The sequence below is a fragment of the Thalassophryne amazonica genome, chromosome 8 (genome assembly GCF_902500255.1).
Source record: "Thalassophryne amazonica chromosome 8, fThaAma1.1, whole genome shotgun sequence".
Lineage (NCBI taxonomy): Eukaryota > Metazoa > Chordata > Actinopteri > Batrachoidiformes > Batrachoididae > Thalassophryne > Thalassophryne amazonica.
The window spans coordinates 16,923,417-16,947,224 of NC_047110.1; the positions used below are offsets into that span (position 1 = coordinate 16,923,417).

Consider the following 23,808-nt stretch of genomic DNA (forward strand, 5'->3'; position numbering starts at 1 on the left):
TGTGGTGTATTAAATTGAATATAGGTTGAAGAGAATTTGCAAATCATTGTATTCTGTTTTTATTTACATTTCACACGTCCCAACTTCATTGGAATTGGGGTTGTATATCATTACACAATAACATGATTTTTAGGGTGCTATGTTTAATTATAGGCCCTCGGTCTATGGATAGCATCCAAAGGGTGGCCAAGATGGTTGAATATGCTCCCAGAAAGCTGTATTTTGTATAAACATTTATATTACATTTTTTCCTCTTATATTTTGTAAAAGTTACAAATATTAGTAAGCTAACTAGCAATACAGGAGTGTCACCACGCCACACATTTTACTGGAAGAAATCAATTGAACTTTGGTTTCGTCAAGTATTTGGAATGTGCGGAGTGTACTGTTGCCGAACAGGGTACAGTTTCATTGTATAGTCAGTGCAACAATAACACGGTATAAAGAAAAATCCAACTCCTTTCCGGAGCATTCCAAAACAGTGGGTGGAAAATGACGTTATCAGCCCACCTCTGGTGAGCAGTTTTAGGGTATCAGCGTTGTTGCAAAGTAATGATAACCTCCAGGGAATGCCCTACTAAGTGTTAAAGAGAGAATAACACATCTATTCCTAAAATACAGCAAAGAGTCGTCTGATTATTGTTGGTCTTCTAACAACAGAGGACCACACACAATAAATGTTTTAATTCCTACAATTTCACCTGATCTGGGTGTAGCTTCCTTTCAATTTTAAAGCTTAAGTCATCACTGTGAACTATTTTTTAAATGTAATAATAGTGCAACCATTCCTAAACTCCAGAAAGCCAGGTCCCACTATGAAATCTGAAAATCTTTTGGGGTCCATCTAAACCTTTCATCACAATTTCAATGACATGAGACAAAGGTGAAGCACATCCATATGCATGTATTATGTTAAACTAGGTCTGATGATTTAAAATCAAAGAGTTTTATTTATTTATTATTAATGACCTCTGATGATCTACTTGCAGTAACTTCATTGCTCCATGGTGAACTGTGGCCCACACTTTGGGAACCAGTACCATTGTGGAAAGATGTGTGAACAAGTGATCAGATTGATGATGACTGCACACTTGGACTTATGCTGAGGCTTTGGGACAGACTTGGTGTGCACCCTGTACAACGCAGTAACAAACAAGTCCAAACCCTCCACTTTAACAGGGTAATGCGGGAACAATTAACAACAACAATATCATCATCTTGTAATGAACCAATTAAAAAGGCCAAACAATGAGGAAAAACTACCCTACTACTACTACCCTTCATGCACCAGATAAATATTACAAGCAAGTTTGTTTTGCTTATGTGTCTGCCACCTGCTGGACATGCCGGAGATTGTTGCAGGTAATAATTTTATCAACACCATGGAAATTAGGAGCAGGTATGGTTAAAATTACATGTAGCTTGAAGTTAAATTTCTTTCTTTTCCAAAACTGCTTGCCTTTGAGGAAATTGTTACAAAAAAGTTTCCAAGATCTGAGACTGAGCACTGCAAGTTTTGCATTTGGTCCAAATAATTCACATTTCAAAAGGTATTCAAACTATGGTGATATATTAGACAAAGAAAATCAGATTTTTTTTTACAATTTGGAAGGCATCCAGGAATTTGAAGTTTCCTGCTCATTGAAGCACATGATGATTAACTGGTGAGATAGTTTTGTTTTCCTTCATTCTGTTACCTGCGGCCCTGTGTCCTGGTCTAAAGATCTTCAGGGACAGGTGGCACTGTACGTTGTCAACAGCATAAAGCCCACAGAGGCATCCTGTGATTTGGGACAATGTCATTAAAATTTATTGAATTAACTGTTTCACCATCACTTTGGTCTTGCAATAAGTAGGTCCAAAAACAGAAACACTTTTAGTTTCAACAGAAATTATGAGCTCAGTGAGGTAAAACCTACAGAAGCTTTACTAAATAATCTTTAACAATGCCATGTCACCACAGGGGAGGAAAAACAAAAAACAAAACAAAAACCCTCTCAAACTTCTTTACGGTACTTACATCACATCTAAAACTCAAAGCAAAGATTCTTATTTGAACTGTACAGACGGACAGTTTGATATATTGGGATATTTGGTACCTCAGTAATTACCAGCTGCATGATAGAGCATGGCAGGGCTCTGCTAATAATTCACAGGAAAGGGGCGGAGCTAGCCACCAATAACCTGAACAAATACACAAAACAGACAAGATCGTCCGATAAATGGTTTTAAAATGTTCATTAATCAAGTAAAGCCAGGAGGAGCATTCAGATCAGCTGGCTATTTTTTTTTTTTTACTTGCTTCACTTTTCCTGTACCTTCGTTTTTCTACAAACAGCTGCTTACTGTGTTCGCAATCCACAACATGAGAGGCCTGATCTCACCTGGATCAACCTGCAGAAATAAAGGTTCAATTAAAATAACATAAAATAACCAGAACAGCTCTGTCTTTAATCACACAGTGTTGGCTGCACAGCTCCGATCCCGGCTCTCTGTACAAGATCAAAGGTCCACACCATCGTACCCGCCTCCAACATAAGTACATACAAGATCCTACGCAGCAGTTTCATAAAACAAGAAACTAAAAACAGCATTTACAGCTATACAGTCCCAACGCAGGCTGGAAAAGAAAAGTAGCGCTTGATCAAAAAATTCAAGTTTTCTTATGCTGGAGTTCAAGGGGCAGAAGGTGAGGGAGGAGTTAGGTTCGGAACGCCAATTGAACAGGGGCCACGCCGTCACACACATACAGAGATGCTACACGTGCACTCATTACTACATCTCACACACACACACACACACACCTCCCTGCTAATACAAGAATCATTAGCTTGACAAAATCCAGATTGGAAACCTGATGTGATGAAAAAAGCTGCCGTGGAAATCAAAGTGCACAGATTAACGAATCAAAACCAATGCTCACCAATCGCCAATTTTATATCTTAAATTTGGTATATGGATGTGATCTTCAGAATTGGGGAGTTGTCAGTTTGTTAGTTTTTATTTTACACACATGAACCTGTGGGTCTCAGGTTGCAATCAGTGCTCTAGCTCCTGTAAAAACGTTCCTTCAGCTCAGACTCTGCTGATCGGTGCAGCGCGCTTCCTCAGCCTGCCAGAACATGTTAAGTGTCACACAAGCTAAAATAAAAATGCAGACTCAAATTACTAAGTTCCTCAAACTAACACTGTGCTTTCTGCACAGATCCCACGGAGCACGAGTGGCTTATGGTCACTTACTCTCACCGGACAGCAAACAATCATTTTTGTAGCTTTTTTCAATTCCATCGACTGCAGTTTTTCCTGACACTTAAGTCACTTTAGACAAAACCATCTGCCAGATGTGTGAAGACAAGTCTTGATAAATCTGTGCCTTATTATTTATGATTAACCATAAATGTGACCAGAATTTCCCAGAACCCAGTCCCTGCTTCCTTTCTTCTCTCTGATCAACAGCTCAAAATCTGACATCACACTGATAAAGTGAAAGCAGTCAGTCTTTTGTTTGTGTGAAATATCAAATAGCCTATAATTATTTTCTGTAAACTGATTAAATGTTTCAGCGCTAAGCCACTGCACAGTACTTGATGAATTATTACTGACAAATCACAATACTGATGCTTTCCTCCTCATATATAATAGATAAGAACTGTCTAATTTACATACCAGCTGATTGTTCTTCCAACATTCGGATGCCTGATGGCTTGTTGTTTGTGCTGCCTTTAAAAGATACATCAATTTAAAAAAGGACATAAGAAATCCTCATCATACTGAAACCAAACTTAAAAAAAATACATTCTGAGTCCTCAAATTTACACACCATTGCGTTTTTCTTGCTGCATGATGTCTACAAACTTTAGAGATACTCAGATCCCCACCCCCCCAAACAGTATTTTAGGTACACTCCAGCTCTGTCACCTCTCTGTATCTGATGGTCCGCAGTGGACCTTTGAGAAGCAGTGTGGCAGCAGACAGACTTTGTGGTTTTCATCAACCAAAACCCCACCTGAAAGTGCTCTCTCCATGTCTCCTCAGTCCCACTTAGGCAAAAGGACCAAGATGCAGTCAGAAATGTGTTTGAGGCTTCAGCAAAAGTAAAAGCAGCCACACAGAGAAAGCAGGTCACAGAAAAGTGCGATCTGTGAGCCACATCTCACAGAAAACACGGGAGGATCCAGACCAAACCAGGCCCAACAGTCATCCAGACTGACCAGTATTGGACATCAGTCCTTATAACTCCACAAACTCTTCTCGTTACAACATAAAGTTGCCCAACTTCAAGAACCTGTTTTCGTTTGTTGCAAATGTTTGAGAGATGAGATCTGGGTTTTTTTTTTTAAAAACTAAGTGGCTCACTTCTGGGTTCTAACCCAAAGTAGAGGTCTACAAGGGAAACGAGATGATTCTTAGTAAACCACCTCTGACCCAGGATCAAGTTTTCTTTTCAGTCTAAAAAAGTCCATGCCGTTTCCTGTTACAGTACAGCTGGTCTGAAGTTCTCCACATAATAAACTCCAACAGACCAGCTCTAATCATCAGAATCTACAAAGACAAAATGGAGGAAAAAAAACAAACAAACAAACAAAAAAAACCCCCCAGACTTTAGAATCCTTCTTTGAAATGGAGATGGTGAAGAAAAATCAAGTGACACCACACAGCCAGAAGACAAATAATGCGATGGCCACGTTTAGATCATCATGCACCCATCAGTGATGGTTTTCTTTATCTGGTTCTGGTTTTAAAAACCATTATACTGCATCCAATTACTCTGAGAACTATTTGTGAACCGTTCTGACTGTCCAACTGATTTTTTGTTTGTTTGTTTGAGTTGGTTATTTTCGCACTGAATGCAAAAATGAATGACATGAGCTAGATTTTAAATCCAGCTCATCGCAGGGACACACACACACACACACACACACACACACACACACACACACACACACACACACACACACACACACACACACACACACACACACACACACACACACACACACACACACACACACACACACACTAGTGCAACTGGGTTGGGTGGGATTTTGGGGCGGGAGTGGAGGTCATTATAAAGACCCCCTCAACAAGGAAACTGTTCTCACCTTCAGCGTTGAAAACTCAACCTCCTGTTTCATTGGGAAACATGAACCGCAGCATCACTGAATAGACATGCAGTAGATTCAGTTCATTCAGTCCCAATCATCTGTTCAGTCATCCGTGATTGATTTCCACACAGTGTAACTTTGGGGTGTGATACGCAAGTCCGTCCCCCATGCTGCCTCCAATACAGTTTGTTTTCAGCATCATAGTTACACACTGTACAAAACAGGCTTCAAACTAAAGTAGTGCTAAAGTCACTTTTTAAACACTTCAATCACACACTATTTCACATCAAATTTCAACATCACATGGCACCAGATGCAGCACATTGGAGTAAATGTGTGTAAGAGATACAGTGCCCCCTACATGGCACTTTGAAAACAGGAACCTCGTCTTTAATCGTGTTATTTGCTGAAAAGGGCGGAGAGCAGCTCAGTGCTGGCTGGCCTTATTTAAGAAGGAGCCCTTCCTAACACGGAATGATCACGGTTCAGCTTCAGTCCGTCTATAAGTGCAGAAGAGGTGCACGCCAATGCCACTGAAGGTTTGGGGGGAGTATAGTGTCCCTTCTTTTGTAGATGCGACACCCTGTGCAGCAGTCAAAACAGCACCCGTTCTTTGTGATGTAAGGCTTTGAGGAACGCCCTCTGTCGGCTGACCAACCAATAGAACTACCTGCTGTAAGGGTCACCAAGGTAACTGGTGGGGCTAGGATGACTGCTGGTGCTGTTAGGGAGGGGGCTATGAGAGGAAGAAGAGGAGGATGATGAAGAGGGGGAAGACAGCAGCAGGGAGGAAGACGAAGGACCAGGTAGGGAGTCGTCATCCATCCGTCCTCCGTCAAACACATCGTCGATGTCCACAGCCAGAGACAGCGTGGGGGGCTGTGGGCCCCACATGTGAGTGAGTGGTTCTGATGGGGTGGAAGTCTGGGGCTCAGCCTGAGGATAGCTGTGATCTTGTGATGGGGGGTAGGGTTGAGTATGGGGCACAATCAGGACTACAGGAGTGGAAGAGGACGCGGTCGGTACAGCAGGATCTGCAGCTTGCCGGCCGGCCGCTGTCCCCGTCTGAGAACCACGATGGATGCGATGGCTGACGATGATGTTGTTCCCGAAACCGCCCATAGAGGCCATGGTGGTGCTCTGCTCCCGTTGGACCACAGCTGTCATACCACCCTCAGCGATCAGTCGCCGGATACGAGCCAAAGCATCTTCCCCTGTACCAAACTCTGAAGACTCTCCTGGACCAGGAAGCACAACAGCATGACAAGCAGTCAGTAACACCAATATGTCACATTATTTAAGGTAGCGTCACTAAATGTTCCAAATCTATTGCTCACCTCATATATCAATACAACAAGATCAATTTTAAATAGTTTAAAGAGCCAGCCGATGTTAAGTTTTACATTTAAGTGACACCTGATTGGTTACAACATTTACAGCATACAGGATGGTTTTGACTATCAAGGCAATTTTCAGGAACTTGAGATTACTGTAGTGTTCAACGGGCAGAGAATACAAAATGCAGTCTCGTCGTCTTCTTTCGGCTGCTCCCATCAGGGGTCGCCACAGCACGTCAATCATTTCCATCTCACCCTGTCCTCTGTATCGTCCTCTGTCACACTAACCACCTGCATGTCCTCCCTCAGCACATTCACAAAACTCCTCTTTGGCCTCCCTCTTCTCCTCCTGCCTGGTGGCTCCATCCTCAGCATCCTTCTCCCTATATACCCTGCGTTCCTCCTCTACACATGTCCAAACCAGCTCAATCTCACCTCTCTGACTTTGTCTCCAAACCTGAGCTGTCCCTCTGAAAAGTTCATTCCTAATCCTGTCCATTCTCATCACTCCCCAAGAGAATTGCAACATCTTCAGCTCTGCCACCTCCAGCTCTATTTCCTGTCTTTTTGTTAGTGCCACTGTCTCTAAGCTGCACAACACAGTGAATCTTACTACTGTCTTATAGACTTTCCCCTTCACCCTTTCAGGTATTCTTCAGTCATAAATCACTCCTGCCACCTTTCTCCACCCACTCCACCCTGCCTGCACTTTCTTCTTCACCTCTCTGCCACACTCTCCATTAGTTTGGATAATTGACCCCAAGTATTTAAACTCATCTACTTTCACCACCAACTTTTTGCAGCCACACTATTCCACTGGCCTCCCTCTCATTCACACACATGTACTCAGTCTTACTCCTACTGACTTTCATTCCCCTGCTCTCCAGAGCATATCTATTCTCCACATTTTCAGGCTAGACTCAACCGGTTCTCTACTCTTACTACAGATCACAATGTTGTCTGGAAACCTCATAGTCCATATAAAATGGAGTTTATTAATCCCTATAAGGGAGCAAAAAGAGATCTGCAACTATGTCTTGATTAGGCTAGAAGAAGGAACTCACGGAGACAGTTTGATAGATAAATGCACTCACTGGCCACTTTATTAGGTACCCCTTGCTAAACCGGGTGGGATGCCCTTTTGAATTAACAACAGTCTTAGTTCTTTAATGCATAGATTCAACAAGGTGTTGGAAACATTCCTCCGAGATGTTGGTTCATACTGACATAATGGCATCACGCAGTCGCCCATTCAACCAGTCCCATTCTCCTCTGACAACAACAAAGCATTTTCGTCCACACAACTGGTGCTCACTGGATATCTTCTCTTTTTCAGACTATTCTCTGTAAACCCTAGAGATGGTTGTGTGTGAAAATCCCAGCAGTTTCTGAAATATACAGACCAGCCCATCTAGCACAAACAACCACGACATGTTCAAAGTCAGTTAAATCCCCGTTGTTCACCATTCTGATGCTCAGTTTGAACTTCAGAAAGTCACCTTGACCTTGCCTAGATGCCTAAATAGATCGAGTTGCTCCCATGCGAATGCTGATTAGCTATTTGAGTTAACAAGTAATTGAACAGGTGTACCTAATACAGTGGCCTGTGAGTGTATTCTCTCAACACAGAAGCAGCACCCAGCACAGTGTGTGTCCATCACCAGTCATAAAATCTGCAGCAGGGACTGAATTTTCTAACATAACTGAGTCTGCACAGTAACTACTGCAAATGAATAGTTTATAGGATATCAGAGTAGGAAACAGGTTGCACAACTTCAGATTTTTACAAGTCAACAGCTTAGTTATGAAAGTCAAGTTGTGGTCAATTAAATGCTCATAATGTTAATAATAAAACCACGTGAGAAGGGAACATTAAAAAAAATTAACAGGATAGATTAAAACATGCTGACTGTTCACATCTTTTACAGAACAAATACAAACAGCAGCAACAACAACAACAACACATTCATGCAACAAGTTCCATTTGAGTGTGCAAGAAGAAAGCAAAGCTTGAAATGTCAGTACAGGAGAAAACTAACACATAAATCCGGTGTCGCTGACCGATCGGTCCCCCCTAAAAATTGGTCTGCCCTGCCTTCACTGCGCATGAGTCATTTCGGACCACAGCAGCACGCCTGAGACTTTAGACCCAAAGCAATCAAAGGGATTATTAACCATCAGATGACAAAATAAAACCTCTTAAAACAATTTTACACAGAAACAAAGCGATAATCAGAGAATCGCTACTGAAGCTCCAAAATGACGTAGGCGCAGCAGCACGACAGACTCAGACGTGCTGCTGAGGCGCTCTCATCGGCACCCCATCTTTTATTATGAAATAATGCTGCATTTATGTGGAAATGATTGATATCTGTCACTGTCTGATAGATGATGACTGGATTGCAGTTTTAAGCAGAAACGAGGTGATAATCAGTGCACCACTACCGACGCTCAGAAATGACGCATCCACAGTGAAGGCAGGGCGGAACGATTTGTAGGGGGGACCGTTCGGTCGGTGACACTGGTCTGTCCTGGGCGTAACACAACAAAGAGGCAAGTATACAGTTGTATGTAAAAGTTTGGGCACCCCTGATGATTTCTATAAATCATTGGTTGTTTGGATCAGCAATTTCAGTTAAATATATCATATAGGAGACAAACACAGTGATATTTGAGAAGTGAAATGAAGTTTCTAATATTTAAAGAAAGTGTGTAATAATTATTTAAACAAAATTAGGCAGGTGCATAAATTTTGGCACCCCAACAGAAAAAAATACATCAATATTTAGTAGATCCTCCTTTTGCAGAAATAACAGCCTCTAAATGCTTCCTATATAGTCTGGATTCTGGCTGAAGATATTCTGGCCGATTCTTCTTTACAAAACATCTCCAGTTCAGTCAGGTTTTTTGGTTTCCAAGCATGGACAGTCCGCTTAAAATCACACCACAGATTTTCAATAATATTCGGGTCTGGGGACTGAGATAATTTAATTTAATTAGCTTATAATGCGCCAAATCACAGCAAAAGCCGTCTCAAGGCGCCTTACATAAAACAAGTCAACATAAAATTGAATAAATAATTAAAAATGAATAAAAAATTCAAATACATAAATAAAAACAGAAGTAAAAGAATAAAACAAATAAAAATAAAAACTATCCATAAGAAAGAGAATAAAAATAGGTTTTGAGTCTTGACTTAAAAATGTCCACAGAATCAGACTGCCTGAGATAGCTTTTTGTATCCTTCCCCTAAACCATGATGTTGAACAATCTTTGTTTACAGGTCATTTGAGAGTTGCTTAGAGGCTCCCATGTTGCCACTCATTAGAAGAGATGCAAAGATGAGAAACATTTGCAAATGGACACCTTAAATACCCTTTTTCATGAATGGATTCACCTGTGTAAGGAGCTCAAGGGTCAATGAGCTTACCAAACCAATTTTGTGTTCCAATATTTAGTGCTAAATGTATTCAAATCAATAAAATGACAAGGGTGCCCAAATTTATGCACCTGCCTAAATTTGTTTAAATAATTATTGCACACTTTCTGTAAATCCTATGAACTTCATTTCACTTCTCAGATATCAGTGTGTTTGTCTGCTATATGATATATTTAAGTGAAATTGCTGATCCAAACAACCAATGATTTATAAAGGAAAATCATTAAAATTATCAGGGGTGCCCAAACTTTTACATACAACTGTATTACATGAAATTGACTGTTTCTTTAAACTGTGGCCACATTTCAAAAAACTACCGCTAACAGTTAGTGTAACCAACACCAATACCTGAAACAGTAGGGGTGCAACGCATCACAAAATCCACTGCTCAAATTGGATCACTGTTTTTGTCATGAATCAGATAATTTTTCAAAGCAACAACAAACAACAACAAAGAAATAAAAGAAACAAATATAACTTTGCATGACAATTAAGACAACAGAGGCTCTGTACACATTTTGATTTCACAGCGACTTTGCATAGAGACTTAGTCAATTACTGCTTTCAGAACACTTCACCCTCACAGCTAAAATATATTTCTCAGGCTCAAACTCTAATTAATCCGCAGTCCAAAAACTACAATATGGTGAAGGTTTATTTATTAAAGATATTTTTGCCAGTTATTTCACAAAGTGAGCATTCACTGATTACATATAAACTAGCTCCAGTCTCTATTGCGCTGCAGTGACAGCAGACTGCTGCTGCTGCTATAGACAGTCCACGGCTGCTGCTGCTACGCCACTCTTGTTCCAAAGTTAATTACTTGTGTGAACAAATAGTTCCATCATCTAACCTCACACCTTTTTTGGGAAACATTTGTCCAAACTCTTGGATCACACTGATAAAGCACTCCTCCACATTATTGGTAAACCAGGAAGACTCATGGCTGCTCCCACAAATGAACGGCCATTCGGTTCAAGCTATATTCAGTGAGGTCACGGACCAAAAGCAGTGTGGATTAATGCAGTTTAAAAATTAATTTAAAACAGCTATTACCAGATCACTGAGGAAAGTGATTTTTTTTTTTTTTTTTTTAAGTAAAAAGCCTTCAAGTGACATTTTTATGCTTTACACAACAAGATTATACACAATGTATCGAGTCCCAAATAATACATAAAACACAAACAGACAATTTGACAAAGATTTAAAATTTCCCATGTGACTTTTGCCTTGAAGTAACGAGGAGCATGTGATGTCAGTCCAGAAGTGTCTGCTTTGCTCTAGGTGCACAGAAACTGCAGCTCTTACACTGATAAGAATAAGAGTTGTTTTGTGTGGAAATTTGTTGTAGGTGCATTGTAGCTGAGTGCTCAAATGAGAGAGATGACAAGCGGAATGTCAGAACCACACTGAACGTGGACAAACTACAATCTGGCTCTATAAAAAGAATGTACATTTTTCTGAAGACTATTTAATGGAATGACCCAAGTTAATTTCTAAAATGGGAATAAACACTAACCAAAAACATGTGTTAAAGCCAGAAATACTGCTTATTTTTCTCCAGGAAAAGAGGAAACTGTAACGACGATTCAACTTGAAACAGCATGTCAGAGGTGAAAAATCACAGCAAGTCATTCACATTGTCTTTATGTTTGTTCTATTGAGAGAGCGAGAGCAAGAGAGAGAGAGAGAGAGAGAGAGAGAGAGAGAGGGAATGAATGAACATGAATGAATGAAGCTGAGACATTATTTCACACACCTCAGCCTTGTACATGTGTGATGGGCTGTGACTTTCTCTCTTAGCAAATGAAGTGTCTGTCTTATACAGGCTTTCACACAGTGATGAAATAACATTTTTTCCTGAGAGTTGCTTGTGGGGACTAACAATGTTTTGAGCTCAGGGAGCTGGGTGCTGTACATCTTTGACATCAGGCTATGATTGGCAAATTACAGCAGCTTTTGCTCTCACAAAACCAAGCAGTGCCACTGCAGAGGTAATGTCTTGCTGAAATAATGTGTGTTATGATCACAAATCACGCCCCCCCCAACAAAACAAAACATAAACTATTACAAAAATAATGTGAATTAGCGACAAAAGAAATCATGTCAGTTGCACCTATAGGGACATGGTTATTTTATAGGCCATCAGCGAAGTACCTTTAAGAATGCTGCACAGTGTTGACCACAGCCATGCAGGAATGAGTGTGCACATACCAGGGTTAGCTGTGGATGTGTTAGCATCTGCTGAGGATTCTCCCTGGAGACTTTCCTGAGCTCGGTCAGACTGGGATGGTTCCTGTGGCTCCACTGAACCACTTCCACTGGATGGAGTCTCAGAAATGATGTCTGCTAAGAAGCAAGAGCATACAGAAGAATTCAGTTAATTTAACTCCACAAGGTTTTAAAACCCCATGTCATTACAGGCACAATACCAGAGATACAGATAATAAGCTGTGTGAAGCGGCTTGAGGCAGCTTTGTTGTGATTTAGCGATATATAAATAAAAATAAATTAAAAACTGAAAAGCAAAAAGCTACGCTCATCCACGTAAATCTGTCTATATGTTTGCAGTTTGTTTAATTAAAGTATCAAACTTTTATATAGCAAAACAATACTAAGGCTGAATTCCACATCCTCTTTTGTCTCATTATTATTCTGACATAACATTTTATGGAAATAAAGTAGATAACTGACATAACACATATTGTCTGATAATAAACGTCAAAAACGCACAATTCCATTGCCAAATTTTGTGAAGCCCAGCACGTATTTTTAATAATTAAACCTAATACATCCAAAAATAGAGCCTAATTTGAAAAATGCTGGGAGTTTCCTATTAAAAATGCAGCACTGCATTTGAAGAGATCAAAGTAATGAATAAATAATAAAGTACCACGAGCCAGTAGCCAGCGTTCGTCTCACATGCAGATACTGTTCGCTGTTTTAACCACAGCTTCCTATTATCATTATCCATATTTCAATAATGCCCAAAACATTTGAAACTTTGCTCCCAGCCAGAGTTGAATCACACACTTAAAACGTTGCAGGTAGAACAAACTAGAAAGCATGTTAACCTTAACATCAGAACCAAACATGCCAACCAAGTCAACATTATTCATCAATTTAAAACAAAGAGGAAATGAGGAGAAGGAATAAAATCTATAATAGTTACCAGTCAGCAGTAACCAAAATGAACATTTGACAGGTAACTTAATTTACATTATTTATACTTTTAACCACATGACGTGATCTGAGGTGCGTTGACAGTGTTGCCAAAAAAAAAAAAAAAAAAAAAAAACACAACAAAACAGCCTATTCAAAATACTCTCATCCATTTCAGGGAGTTCTGATAAACAGCCCAGTAGTTCACTTTTTTTTTTGCAAAAGATAAAGTAGTAATTTTCTGGGACAACAAAAATTTTTTCAAGCATTTATTTTGCTTCATTTTCCACGTGTTTTTCATAACTAGCTAAATGGGTCAGCTGTTCTCTAGGCTGTCCAGAAAATATCGGAACTCTAACTGCCCTTTGTAAGGAAAAGCAGTGAGGGTTCCCCTATATTAAGTTGTCAGCCTCATTCGGTGTTTCGCAGTTGTGAATCTCGTGCCGTGACTCACGTGAGAGGTCAGTTTCAACAGAGGTCCGGTTCAGAGCACACTGTAAACACACCTCGTGAAGTGTGAACAACAAGACAACATCAGGTCACGGCACAAGTTTATCACAGGTGCTACACCTCTTCTAGATAACCTTCTCAACTTGAGAGAACGTGCCATCATCATAATCGCTCATGAACTCGCTGAATCTGCGCCATTCACATCATTGCTTTGCTACCGTTTACATGAGCTGTGAGACGCCAGATGCTGCGGTGCATTCTCGGAAGTGCAGGGGTATTATGGGAAACGTTGAAACACCAAATTTGTCTCAAGGTGATGGCAGTGGCTAAATTTCAAGTTAAGGATTAAATCTAATGTTTTGTGCAGTGGAGAGCTGAGAATTTGTGGCCCACAGAAAAACACCTCATAGCTTTTTATCAGGTTTATGCAGCTTTAAGTACAACCAGCAGTGAGGTGAAGTTTTATTTTTTTTCCCCCATCATCCTTGAGGACTGGAACTTGAGTGAATGTCAGCTATAACATTTTGGCCATGTGACGCATTTCTCTGTGTATGATCCAGTACAAAGGTGCTCGATGCATTCACATGTTGGCTGTAAGCTACAGATGACAAACCAGATGCTCCATTGTTTTTCAATGAGAGGACAATGGACCACACACTGCAATGGCACTTGCTAGCACTTAACAAAAATGAGAACTTTTCAACTTTCGCCAATTACTGCAGTGACAAGGACAAACTAGATGTTTTATCTTTAACAAGGAGAAAAGGCAGGCACTGAGAGACAAGGACTATTTAATTGCAGAGTCACCCTGCTTTAATCAGGTAAACATTAATGATTACGGATATTATACAGAGAAACTAAACTATAAGATAAAAAGTTGACTTGTTAAACAACCATTAGAGCTAAAACTGTTTTAATACAACACTATGCAAGAACACAGTGTTTCATATACATATTTCAATTAAGTCAATTGTGGGCCTTTTTATTAACAGTGAAAAATGACACTGACATCTTCATCTACTGCCTGCAGCTGTACATGAGTGATTCTGTTACAGTCCGCATGTGAATGTAGCAGCAGGGATGAGGACTCCAGCAGTCCGAGAAACCAAGGCTAAGTATACATTTTAAGTGGCTGTAGTTAATAGATGGTTACTTTCAAGGAGTGGGGGCGGACCAGTTGTCTGTCTGGGTGGTTGAAATCCAGAATCTAAAGCAATCGACGCAGAGCACCAGTGCATGCTCACAGGCCTAACCATTGAGGATTTGTCTTCAATACAAACAATTTCAGCAGGATTTTATCAGGCAAGTGTCATCCAAATCATATTTTCCGAAGTACAAATTGCATCAGAGTATAAGCACACCTGCTAAAAAAAAATGTGGTGTTTCCACTCCACATCGAGGCAAAACTGAGTCATTTTAACATTATTTTATTTTTTCTTTGTGGATCATGGGATAATTTCATCACGTGCAGAAGAGAATAGCCCGTTGCCTGTGGTTAACTGAGACGTTAACGAGGAGCAGTGACACTTTCAACTTCTGACGCAAAAGTGCGGCACGTGGAGGTGAGAGGAGGTTCCCGATGCAACACCACAGACATTCCATAAATGGATTACATCGGTAGCGGACCGAGCCGGTCTCCAATCAGCCTGAACAGTCACACCAGGGACTGAAACTCACCAACCTGATGGACAATCTCTGCCGCTGAAACCGTGATCTGAGTTCTGATGGAGGAACTGTGGCGCAAAGTGCCAAAGTCACAGAGGAACTTTTTTCAACAATGACAAGGAATTAAAGAATTTTCAGATACTGTTTTCCAAACTCAGGAGGCTTTATGTGGAATATTTTTTCAGTATCATGTGATGATGAATTCCACTGAAACAAACAGGTAAGTTTTTATTATTTACTCTGTGTGTGAATTTACTCTGCATGAGGACAGCAGCTTTGAGCCAATCAATGGACAGCATTGGTGGACGTATTTTTATTTATGAGTAAATTACACGAAAGCCTGTAAAAAGGCATTGTTTAAGCCGCAGTGTTCAAAGCATATGAAAAAGTAGAGGCTTACGGCGTGTGTGCGTGAAAATCCCCCACTGCGAGGTTGACATCACACTGTTCTAAAGGGGTATCAGGTGTCGTAGTATGGGAGAAGATTTATGATTACAAGTAAATAAATACCTGATCGGGCCGATCCCTGATACTGGTATCGGGATCGGTGCATCCCTATAAATAGTCATTCTAATTATCATTATTAACAACAAATGTGATTTTTCTGTATATAAGTCACACCCAAGTACAACCCGCAGCTTCTCCCAAACTAGTTAAAAAAAAAAAAAAAACACCCTTGTGACTTATATTGTTGACGATGTCTCCATCCATTTTCAATTCTGACATGGATGGCCTTTCATCTCTCCCCAAAAAAATCAGGACCACTTCACGCCGCCCCCTAAGGGATATTAGTCTAAAAACCATATGAGGATGGAAATGATTCTGACGACCTCCAGTGAAACCAGGGCCACTGTTCACTCTTTCGAGCCTTTGCAGCCAACAATGAGGACCCAAACCTGGGGGAGAAAATCTGGGTGTTCCCCAACCAGTATTATGGTTGGGGAACAACCAACGTGATGAAGCCACTTAAATGTGTGGCAAAATGTTTCCCAGCTAAAGAAGAAGTCTAGATGAATGAGTAAATTTTAAGAAGCTTCAGATCTCATTCGGCTGGATGAACCTATACACACAAAGCAGGTCATAATTTTGAATGCCCACACCAAAGCAAAACCATATTGAGAACCATCGCTCAGCCCACAAACATGATTTAATAAACACCTGAAGTGAGGTTAGCCTGTTAGCTGAACTTGTTGGTAAGATGCTAACAGTGATAGCACTTTTATCAGCTATCGGTAGCTTGAGGACGTTAGGTTGTTAATCCATGATTACTAAGGAAATAAGCAGGTCACACTTTTGAATGCCCACACCAAAGCAAAACCATAATGAGAACCACCGCTCAGATCCCAAAAATATGACTTATTAAACACCCAAACTGAGGTTAACCTGTTAGCTGAACTGGTCAGTATTCAGGCATCATTTGTCCTGCCTAGGTCATGTACGGTCTCACCCACAATGCAGCTTTTTAACCCATATATGAGCTGTGGCCAGACACACACACACACACATATATATATCATCAGTTTTAAAAAAAGCTTGCATTTTAAGTACTGGCCGAGCGAGCAAGAGCTTTTTAATAAGATTACAACACATGTACTCTACGGCAGTGATGATTTTACCAGTATTGGGGGCTGACTGGGAGATGCTGGACTCTGGCAGGTCCCTCTCTGTTTGGGTTTCTGCATTTTGCAGCTGGATGATTAGTGTCTGAGTGCCCTGTGATGTCACAGAAGGGGCAGGGTGGCGAGGCTGAAGACCAATTGCATTCATCAAACCCATGTCCCTGTCCAGTCTCCAGCCAGAGCGATTTGGCCTGAAAATCAGTTTCACAACATGCGGGATTACACAACCTCTCGGATAAACACTGCAACAATAATGCCATTCTGATTATTGCCAGCTGTGAAGGCGGGGTTGTAGTGTTCCCAGACCTGTCAACAACCAAGGATTTGCCTGTCTGTATCAGTGCAGTAACTTAAGAACCAATGAATGTTACAGCACCAACCTTCACAGGTAAACATGTACCTTAGTGTATCAGATGTTTTCATCCAAAGAAACTTACATTGAGGAATTGCAATCAAGCTGCGGTACAGGGGAGATATTAGCATTACAATAAACAGTCTTTAAAATTTAAAGGAGACTTCAACATAATGATGAATACCACCTTTACACACACACACACACACACACACACACACACACACACACACACACACACACACACACACACACACACACACACACACTTTCTGGATGACAACATCAATTTCTTGGTCATCCTTTGGAAGATTTTCTTTCAATAGCAATGATCTGGCATGAGAATGCACAGCAAACTGATATAAGGGAGCAGCACAGCATTTTCCGGCAATGTACAGGCTGTGCAGTTTTATTGACTGTAAAGGTAAGATTCTGGCCAATCACCATAACTGTAACAATCTTGACCATCTATATTACCTCAAATGGCTGCACTTAGATAATGTTGCAGTAGAGGAAGAAAACTGATGGAAGAAAACTGTTTAATTCAATTTATACCGTGGTCAGTGAGAATTCCACGTCTAAATGGCGTGCATTATTTTCGTGTATACGCACACATAGTTTAGCGAGTTAAGTCACTGTAATATCACTCCGCTCTGGTCGTCACCATAGCAACACGAAAATGAGTTAGCGCAGATCAGCTGTGTTTTGACAGGTGAATGACAGAAACGCGATAAAACATGGATTTCCAAGTGAATTTTAATATTTTTGGCCAAAATAAAATGTGTGAGGAATGGGAAGAGGAGGAGAGCAAACGAGAAGAACAGCAAAAGCAATGGCATAACGATTTAACATCGGACGAACAGGACAAGATTGAAGACGGGAAAGAAGAAGAGAACATGAAAAAAGTTAACTTAAATAAATATTTGTGTGTTAGCTCACTGTGTGGGACCATGGTATAAGCGATTAAACAACTCGAAGCTATGCATTATACGGTTTGAAGGCACTTCGCTTCACGTTGTGGTGTTTTAGACTCCGCGTCATGCATTCAAACTGTATAATGCACGGCTTCGAGTCCTTTAATCCTTACAAATACAATAACTGTTTAAGTCAATAAATACAACTGTGCATCTTATCCAGCCCCGGAAAATGTTGCACTGGATCTGTTTACCAATTGTAATAACTGCAGCCAGACACCAGAATCAGTACAAACTCTGACATCCATGGATGTTTGGGAAATTCTCATATGTTGCCATTTGGAAAATTAAGGTTATATCACTCTGCGATAAAAATCACAGTGTGTCAGTGCGGAGTCTTACCCCGGTCGGTCAGAGCCTCGAGTCCTGGTTGTTCCACTGTTGTTGATAGAAAACAAAGGCTCGCTGTTCGATTCTCCCGGGCTATCACCATCACTTCGATAGAACCTAAACATATGCAAGTGTCTCATTAATTCCCATCTACAAAAGAAGTCTTAAAATGCAGAGGAGGGATTTCTTCATGGAATCACAGACCATGGCCTCATTAAAAGCACTAATTGATCAGCTTCAATTTACGGTCTTCCTGTCCAGCTTGACAATTACGTTAATCACATCCGCTAACATCTCATTTTAGAGGACTCTAAAGACCAACTCGGCTCCTCCAGTTGTACAAAGCCCTCTGCTGCTAAGAGAAATGGACACAAAACAGCATCCTATCCAAAGTGACACAGAGCTCTGCTAATATTTACTCTTTGTCTATACTGCCACTTTTCATAAAATTACAAAATATTAATTCACAATACCATGTAACTCTAAATCTGAGAATGAAATTGAGAAGCAAGAGAAACGAGAGAAGTAAATGTAGAAACCCTATAGAGTGTTTGCCTAAAACCTGTAGTTAAGAAGGGCTGGGAACAAAGCACAATAGTGCGATATTTATGTTTACGTTAAGAGAGTCGATTTTTAAAGTTGAAAATCAATGTAATTAAAATTACTACTACTTATAGACTAAGTAGAAGGGATGTAGTATGGCTTTAATTCCACAGAGGGAGCAATGTATTGTAGCCCTCACCAGAGCATTAGGTGGTGTCACCTCTGTTTCAAAGAAGCGGGGGGAAATTGAGGGCTGCTGAATATTTACTTAAAGGAGAAGCAGTCACAGAGTGCAAAAAATTAAGGATGGGGGAATCTTTATTTGTATGTTTATTGGCTGAGATGCGCTAGCCATTCTTGAGCCAAATGTATGCTAGGCCAAGGCGGCAAAGTTTCCCGGTCTGAAGCTCGGCCACTCCATTCAGAGTGACTTGCTGAAGGCAAAGCAGCTGTGCTCAGACATTCAATTTGCATGTACAGCATCCAACAAAAAAAATTAAATTTTTTTTCCCTATTGAAATATAGCTAAATCTAGGGTTATGAAAGATACACTGGTAGGCAGAAGTGTACTTTAAAGTGTTTTAACTATATATCAAATATGCAGTACAGTTCACCTGAAAAATAATCATAGTAACAACAAAAAATAAATAAATTAAAAACCTCAAATGTGATTTCCTCAAACCTCAAAAGGTCTAGTTTTAAAAATTATTATTTACAATATACAGTCTCTAGATGTGTGTTACTTAACTATCTCCATGGTGTAGCGTTACAAAACAAGTGACCAAAAGTGACAATACAGTGCAGCTGGAAAGTCTTTAGAGCGCTCCACTCTTTCCACATTTTTATGTTAGTGTTATTCCAAAATGGATGAATTATTGGATGAATGGATGAATAATTCCCCCCCCCCCCCCCCAGGAAATCACATGACAATAAGTACTCATATTCTTTGCCATGAAACTCAAAACTGAGGTCAGGTGCATCCTGTTTCCACTGATCATCCTTGAGATTTTTTCTACAGCTTAATTGGAGTCCACCTGGGCTAAATTCAGTTGATTGGCCATGATTTGGAAAGGCACACATGTCTACATATAAGGTCCCACAGTTGACAGTGCATGTCAGAACACAAACTAAGCATGAAATCAAAGGAATTGTCTGTAGACCCCAGAGACAGGATTGTCTCGAGGCACAAATCTGGGGAAGTGTACAAAAACATTTCTGCTGCTTTGAAGGTCCCAATGAGCACAGTAACCTCCATCATCCGTAAATGGAAAAGTTCAGATCCACCAGGTCTCTTCCTAAACTGAGCGATTGGGGAGAAGGGCCTCAGTCAGGGAGGTGACCAAGAACCCGATGGTCCCTCTGTCAAAGCTTCAGCATTTCTCTGTGGAGGGAGGAGAACCTTCCAGAAAGACAACCATCTCTGTAGCAATCCACCAATCAGGCCTATGTGGTAGAGTGACCAGACGGAAGCCACTCCTTAAGGGGCTTTCACAGTGGCGTATTCGTAGAGCTGCTCATTACAGCGTATCATCTACGCTGTAATGAGGAGCTCTCCGCCCACTTCACAAGGAGTTTTTTCTCAATACGCAGCAGTATGTTGAGGGCTACGTGCATAGGATGGAAGAAATTAAACCTGTTTAATTTTCTTCGGCGTACAGCACAGCATGGGGCCTTCACGCGAGTACACGCAGCGCCGTGCTACTGTCTGCTATTGTGAGCCTGCCCACGCTTCAACACGGTACTGTGCGCCACTTCACATCTCCCTGTTCTTCTGGAGCTATAAATACTGCAAGATCATTGCTTCACTTTATCATACAGGACTCATTATATGAGGACTATTTCACTGTGTCGCATCGTTTCATAAAAGCGCTCTCTCTCTCTCTCTCTGTGTCACAGAGAGGCGTCTGATGAGAGATGAGATTGAGGACAGAGCGGTTTTATTTTGAGGAGTCTTGAGTCTCCTTAAAATAAAACCGCTCTCTCTACTCTATCAGACTCCTTAAAATAAAATAAAAGTGCTCTAACGCGCACGCACTCTCCCGCTCTCTCTCTGTGTGTCTAATCAGAGCTGTGACTCTTTAAAATAAATGCGCACTCGCTGCATGTCGGTGTGCTCATCAAACGCCCTGATTGATCAGTCTGATCAAAGCTGAAAAGTGCTGTGACTCTAAAATAAACTCGCACTCGCTGCATAAAAAAAAAAAAAAAAAATAATAATAATAATGTTAAATGACTGTTTTTGAGCCGCACCACACCATGCAGTAGAGAACAGAGTGCACTTCCACAGAGGCAGAAAATGGCACTGAAACTGGTGCGGCATGGTACACGTGACTGTGTGCGCATATTAAAACACGAACACACGCAGCTGCAAGTATGAACGAACACTGTTAAAGGCTGAGTATGCGCGTATTTCGGGCGTATTTAAATGAAACAACGCTGCAATGAGCAGCTCTACGAACACGCCACTGTGAAAGCCCCTTAGTAAAAGTCACATGGCAGCCCACCTGGAGATGCCAAAAGGCACCTGAAGGACTCTCATACTATGAGAAACAAAATTCTTTGGTCTGATGAGACAAAGATTGAATTCTGTTGTGTGAATGTCAGGCATTACGTTTGGAGGAAACCAGGCACCGTCCCTACAGTGAAGCATGGTGGTGGCAGCATCATGCTGTGGGGATGTTTTTCAGCAGCAGGAACTGTAAGACTAGTCAGGATTGAGGAAAAGATGAATGCAGCAATGTACAGAGACATCCTGGATGAAAACCTGCTCCAGAGTGCTCTTGACCTCAGACTAGGGCGACGGTTCATCTTTAAGCAAGACAATGACCCTAAACACACAGCCAAGATATCAAAGGAGTGACTTCAGGATGACTCTGTGAATATCCCCATTTACCTGACTGAGAGGTGCTGCAAAGAGGAATGCACAAAAAAAAGATAGGTGCACCAACCTTGTGGAATCATATTCAAGAAGACTTGAGGCTGTAATTGCTGCCAAAGGTGCATCAACAAAGTACTGAACAAAGGGTGTGAATACTTATGTACATGTGATTTCTTAGTTTTTTTATTTTTAACAACTTTGCAAAAAATTAAAAAAATAACTTCATGTTGTCACTATGAGGTGCTCTGAGTAGAATTTTAAGGGAAATTTTTGGAAAAAAGCTGTAAGACAACAAAATGTGGAAAAAGTGAAATGCTGTGAATACTTTCTGGATGCACTGGGTATCGTAATATAAAACCACAATACTTATAGAATTGCATTTCTTAAGAAGCACAACATGTATTGAACTGGCACTCAAGTATAGTCATACATATCGTATCAGGAGACAACTGTATTGTCCCACCCCTAGTCATTAATGTGTTTTATGAATTCTGTGTGTAACAGTGTCAGAAGGCTCACACAGGGCGGCAGATAACCAGATCTCCCTTGTTGGTTCCATAAGCCAGACCCATTCCTGGATCTGGCAGCCAGCGAGCAGAATTGATACTGACATGGCGTCTCTGGTCTGGAGCCATGGGATAAACCACGTTGAACACCATCTGAAACACAGCAACAGGCTCAATGCTAACTGACAAGAAGGCAACAAACACATGGACATACGAGTACAAAACATACATTTGTATTCTCGATCTGCAGATATTCCAGACATTTTCTATCGGTTATACAGTTTTCACAACCCCAAAAGGTCATTTTCCCTCAAATTTAAAATTTCAAAATTCTGTGAAGAACTGTGACACTAGAGTCTCTTTTTACAGAGTAGCAACATGACGAGCCGGACGAAAAAAAAAAAAAATGGACATGTGACTCGTGATGCCACCCTGGGGCCAAATTCACATTCACTTTTAAGCTACTTACATGTAGAACAAGTTTATTTATTCACTGGAAATGCCAGGTTGTTGTGTATTTGGATGCACATTTGGATGACAAGGGTCTCAAGATGTACAGATTCCCTTCAGATCCAAACAGACAGAATTTAAAGAGTTTAAAGAAATAAGATTTTTGGAAAAGACTACAACGATTGTGTATTACAAGACATGCCACATTCAGCATTCATTTCACCCCGAATGCTCATTAAGTTGCACCTGAAACTGACAGATGTCACAGTCATTCATTTCAAATTTATTCACATTGAAGTGCGCACTGCAAATAAATAAATATACCAATTCGGGCGGCACATAGACTTAGTGGTTAGCACTGCTGACTCACAGCAATAAGGTTTGCTTCCCAGCCTTTCTGTGTGGAGTTTGCATGTTCTCTCCGTGTCTATGTGGGTTTCCTCCTGGCACTCCGGTGTCTTCCCACAATCAAAAACATGTTTATTTAGGGTCTGCTCCTTTCTCTGCCCCTGACCAGGGGCGTCGGACTGGAGGGGGGGTAAAGGGTACTATGTACCCAGGGCCCAGAGCATGGGGGGGGGGCCCACAAAAAACTGGCATTAAATACATTTTTTGTTGCATGTTATTAATGTCCATACAATTCATGTTGTAAAAGAATAGAATTAGGATGAATGTATAAATGTTGCAAAACATAATTCTGCTCTAACAATAATATTGAAAGATCTCTGAGGGCCCTTGCACTCCTGCACAGTCGTACAATGGTTTAGTCCAGGCGCACAGGCGACACCCCTCCCCAACCACACACACACACACCCCAAACGGGATCTCAGAGAAAGAGGTGTTTAGTAGTGCTGAAACAACTAATCGATTTAATCGATTATTAAAATAGTTGTCAACTAATTTAGTCATCAATTAGTTCTTAAATAACTTTGTTTTACCGCGAATGTTTAGTTTCTTCCATATAAATCAACCGTTTTGCAGCACGGCTGTGCTTTGAA

The 23,808-nt window shown here is 40.8% G+C and overlaps 1 protein-coding gene across 5 annotated transcripts in view; it reads right to left on the minus strand.

The window, feature by feature from the left end:
- Positions 1–5,029: 5,029 nt before the first annotated feature.
- Positions 5,030–23,808, minus strand: part of ambra1b (autophagy/beclin-1 regulator 1b) — an 83,793-nt gene continuing 65,014 nt past the window's right edge. For 4 of the 5 annotated variants that reach the window (XM_034175784.1, XM_034175783.1, XM_034175780.1 and 1 more), the window contains 5 exons: positions 22,374–22,513; positions 18,446–18,550; positions 16,775–16,968; positions 12,096–12,230; positions 5,030–6,343 (listed from right to left, as the gene is read on the minus strand). In XM_034175784.1, the coding sequence (XP_034031675.1) occupies positions 5,772–6,343; positions 12,096–12,230; positions 16,775–16,968; positions 18,446–18,550; positions 22,374–22,513 (1,146 nt within the window). In that variant the 3' untranslated portion in view covers positions 5,030–5,771. The remainder of the gene's footprint in view (positions 6,344–12,095; positions 12,231–16,774; positions 16,969–18,445; positions 18,551–22,373; positions 22,514–23,808) is intronic. The other variant, XM_034175781.1, reaches the window with a different exon arrangement.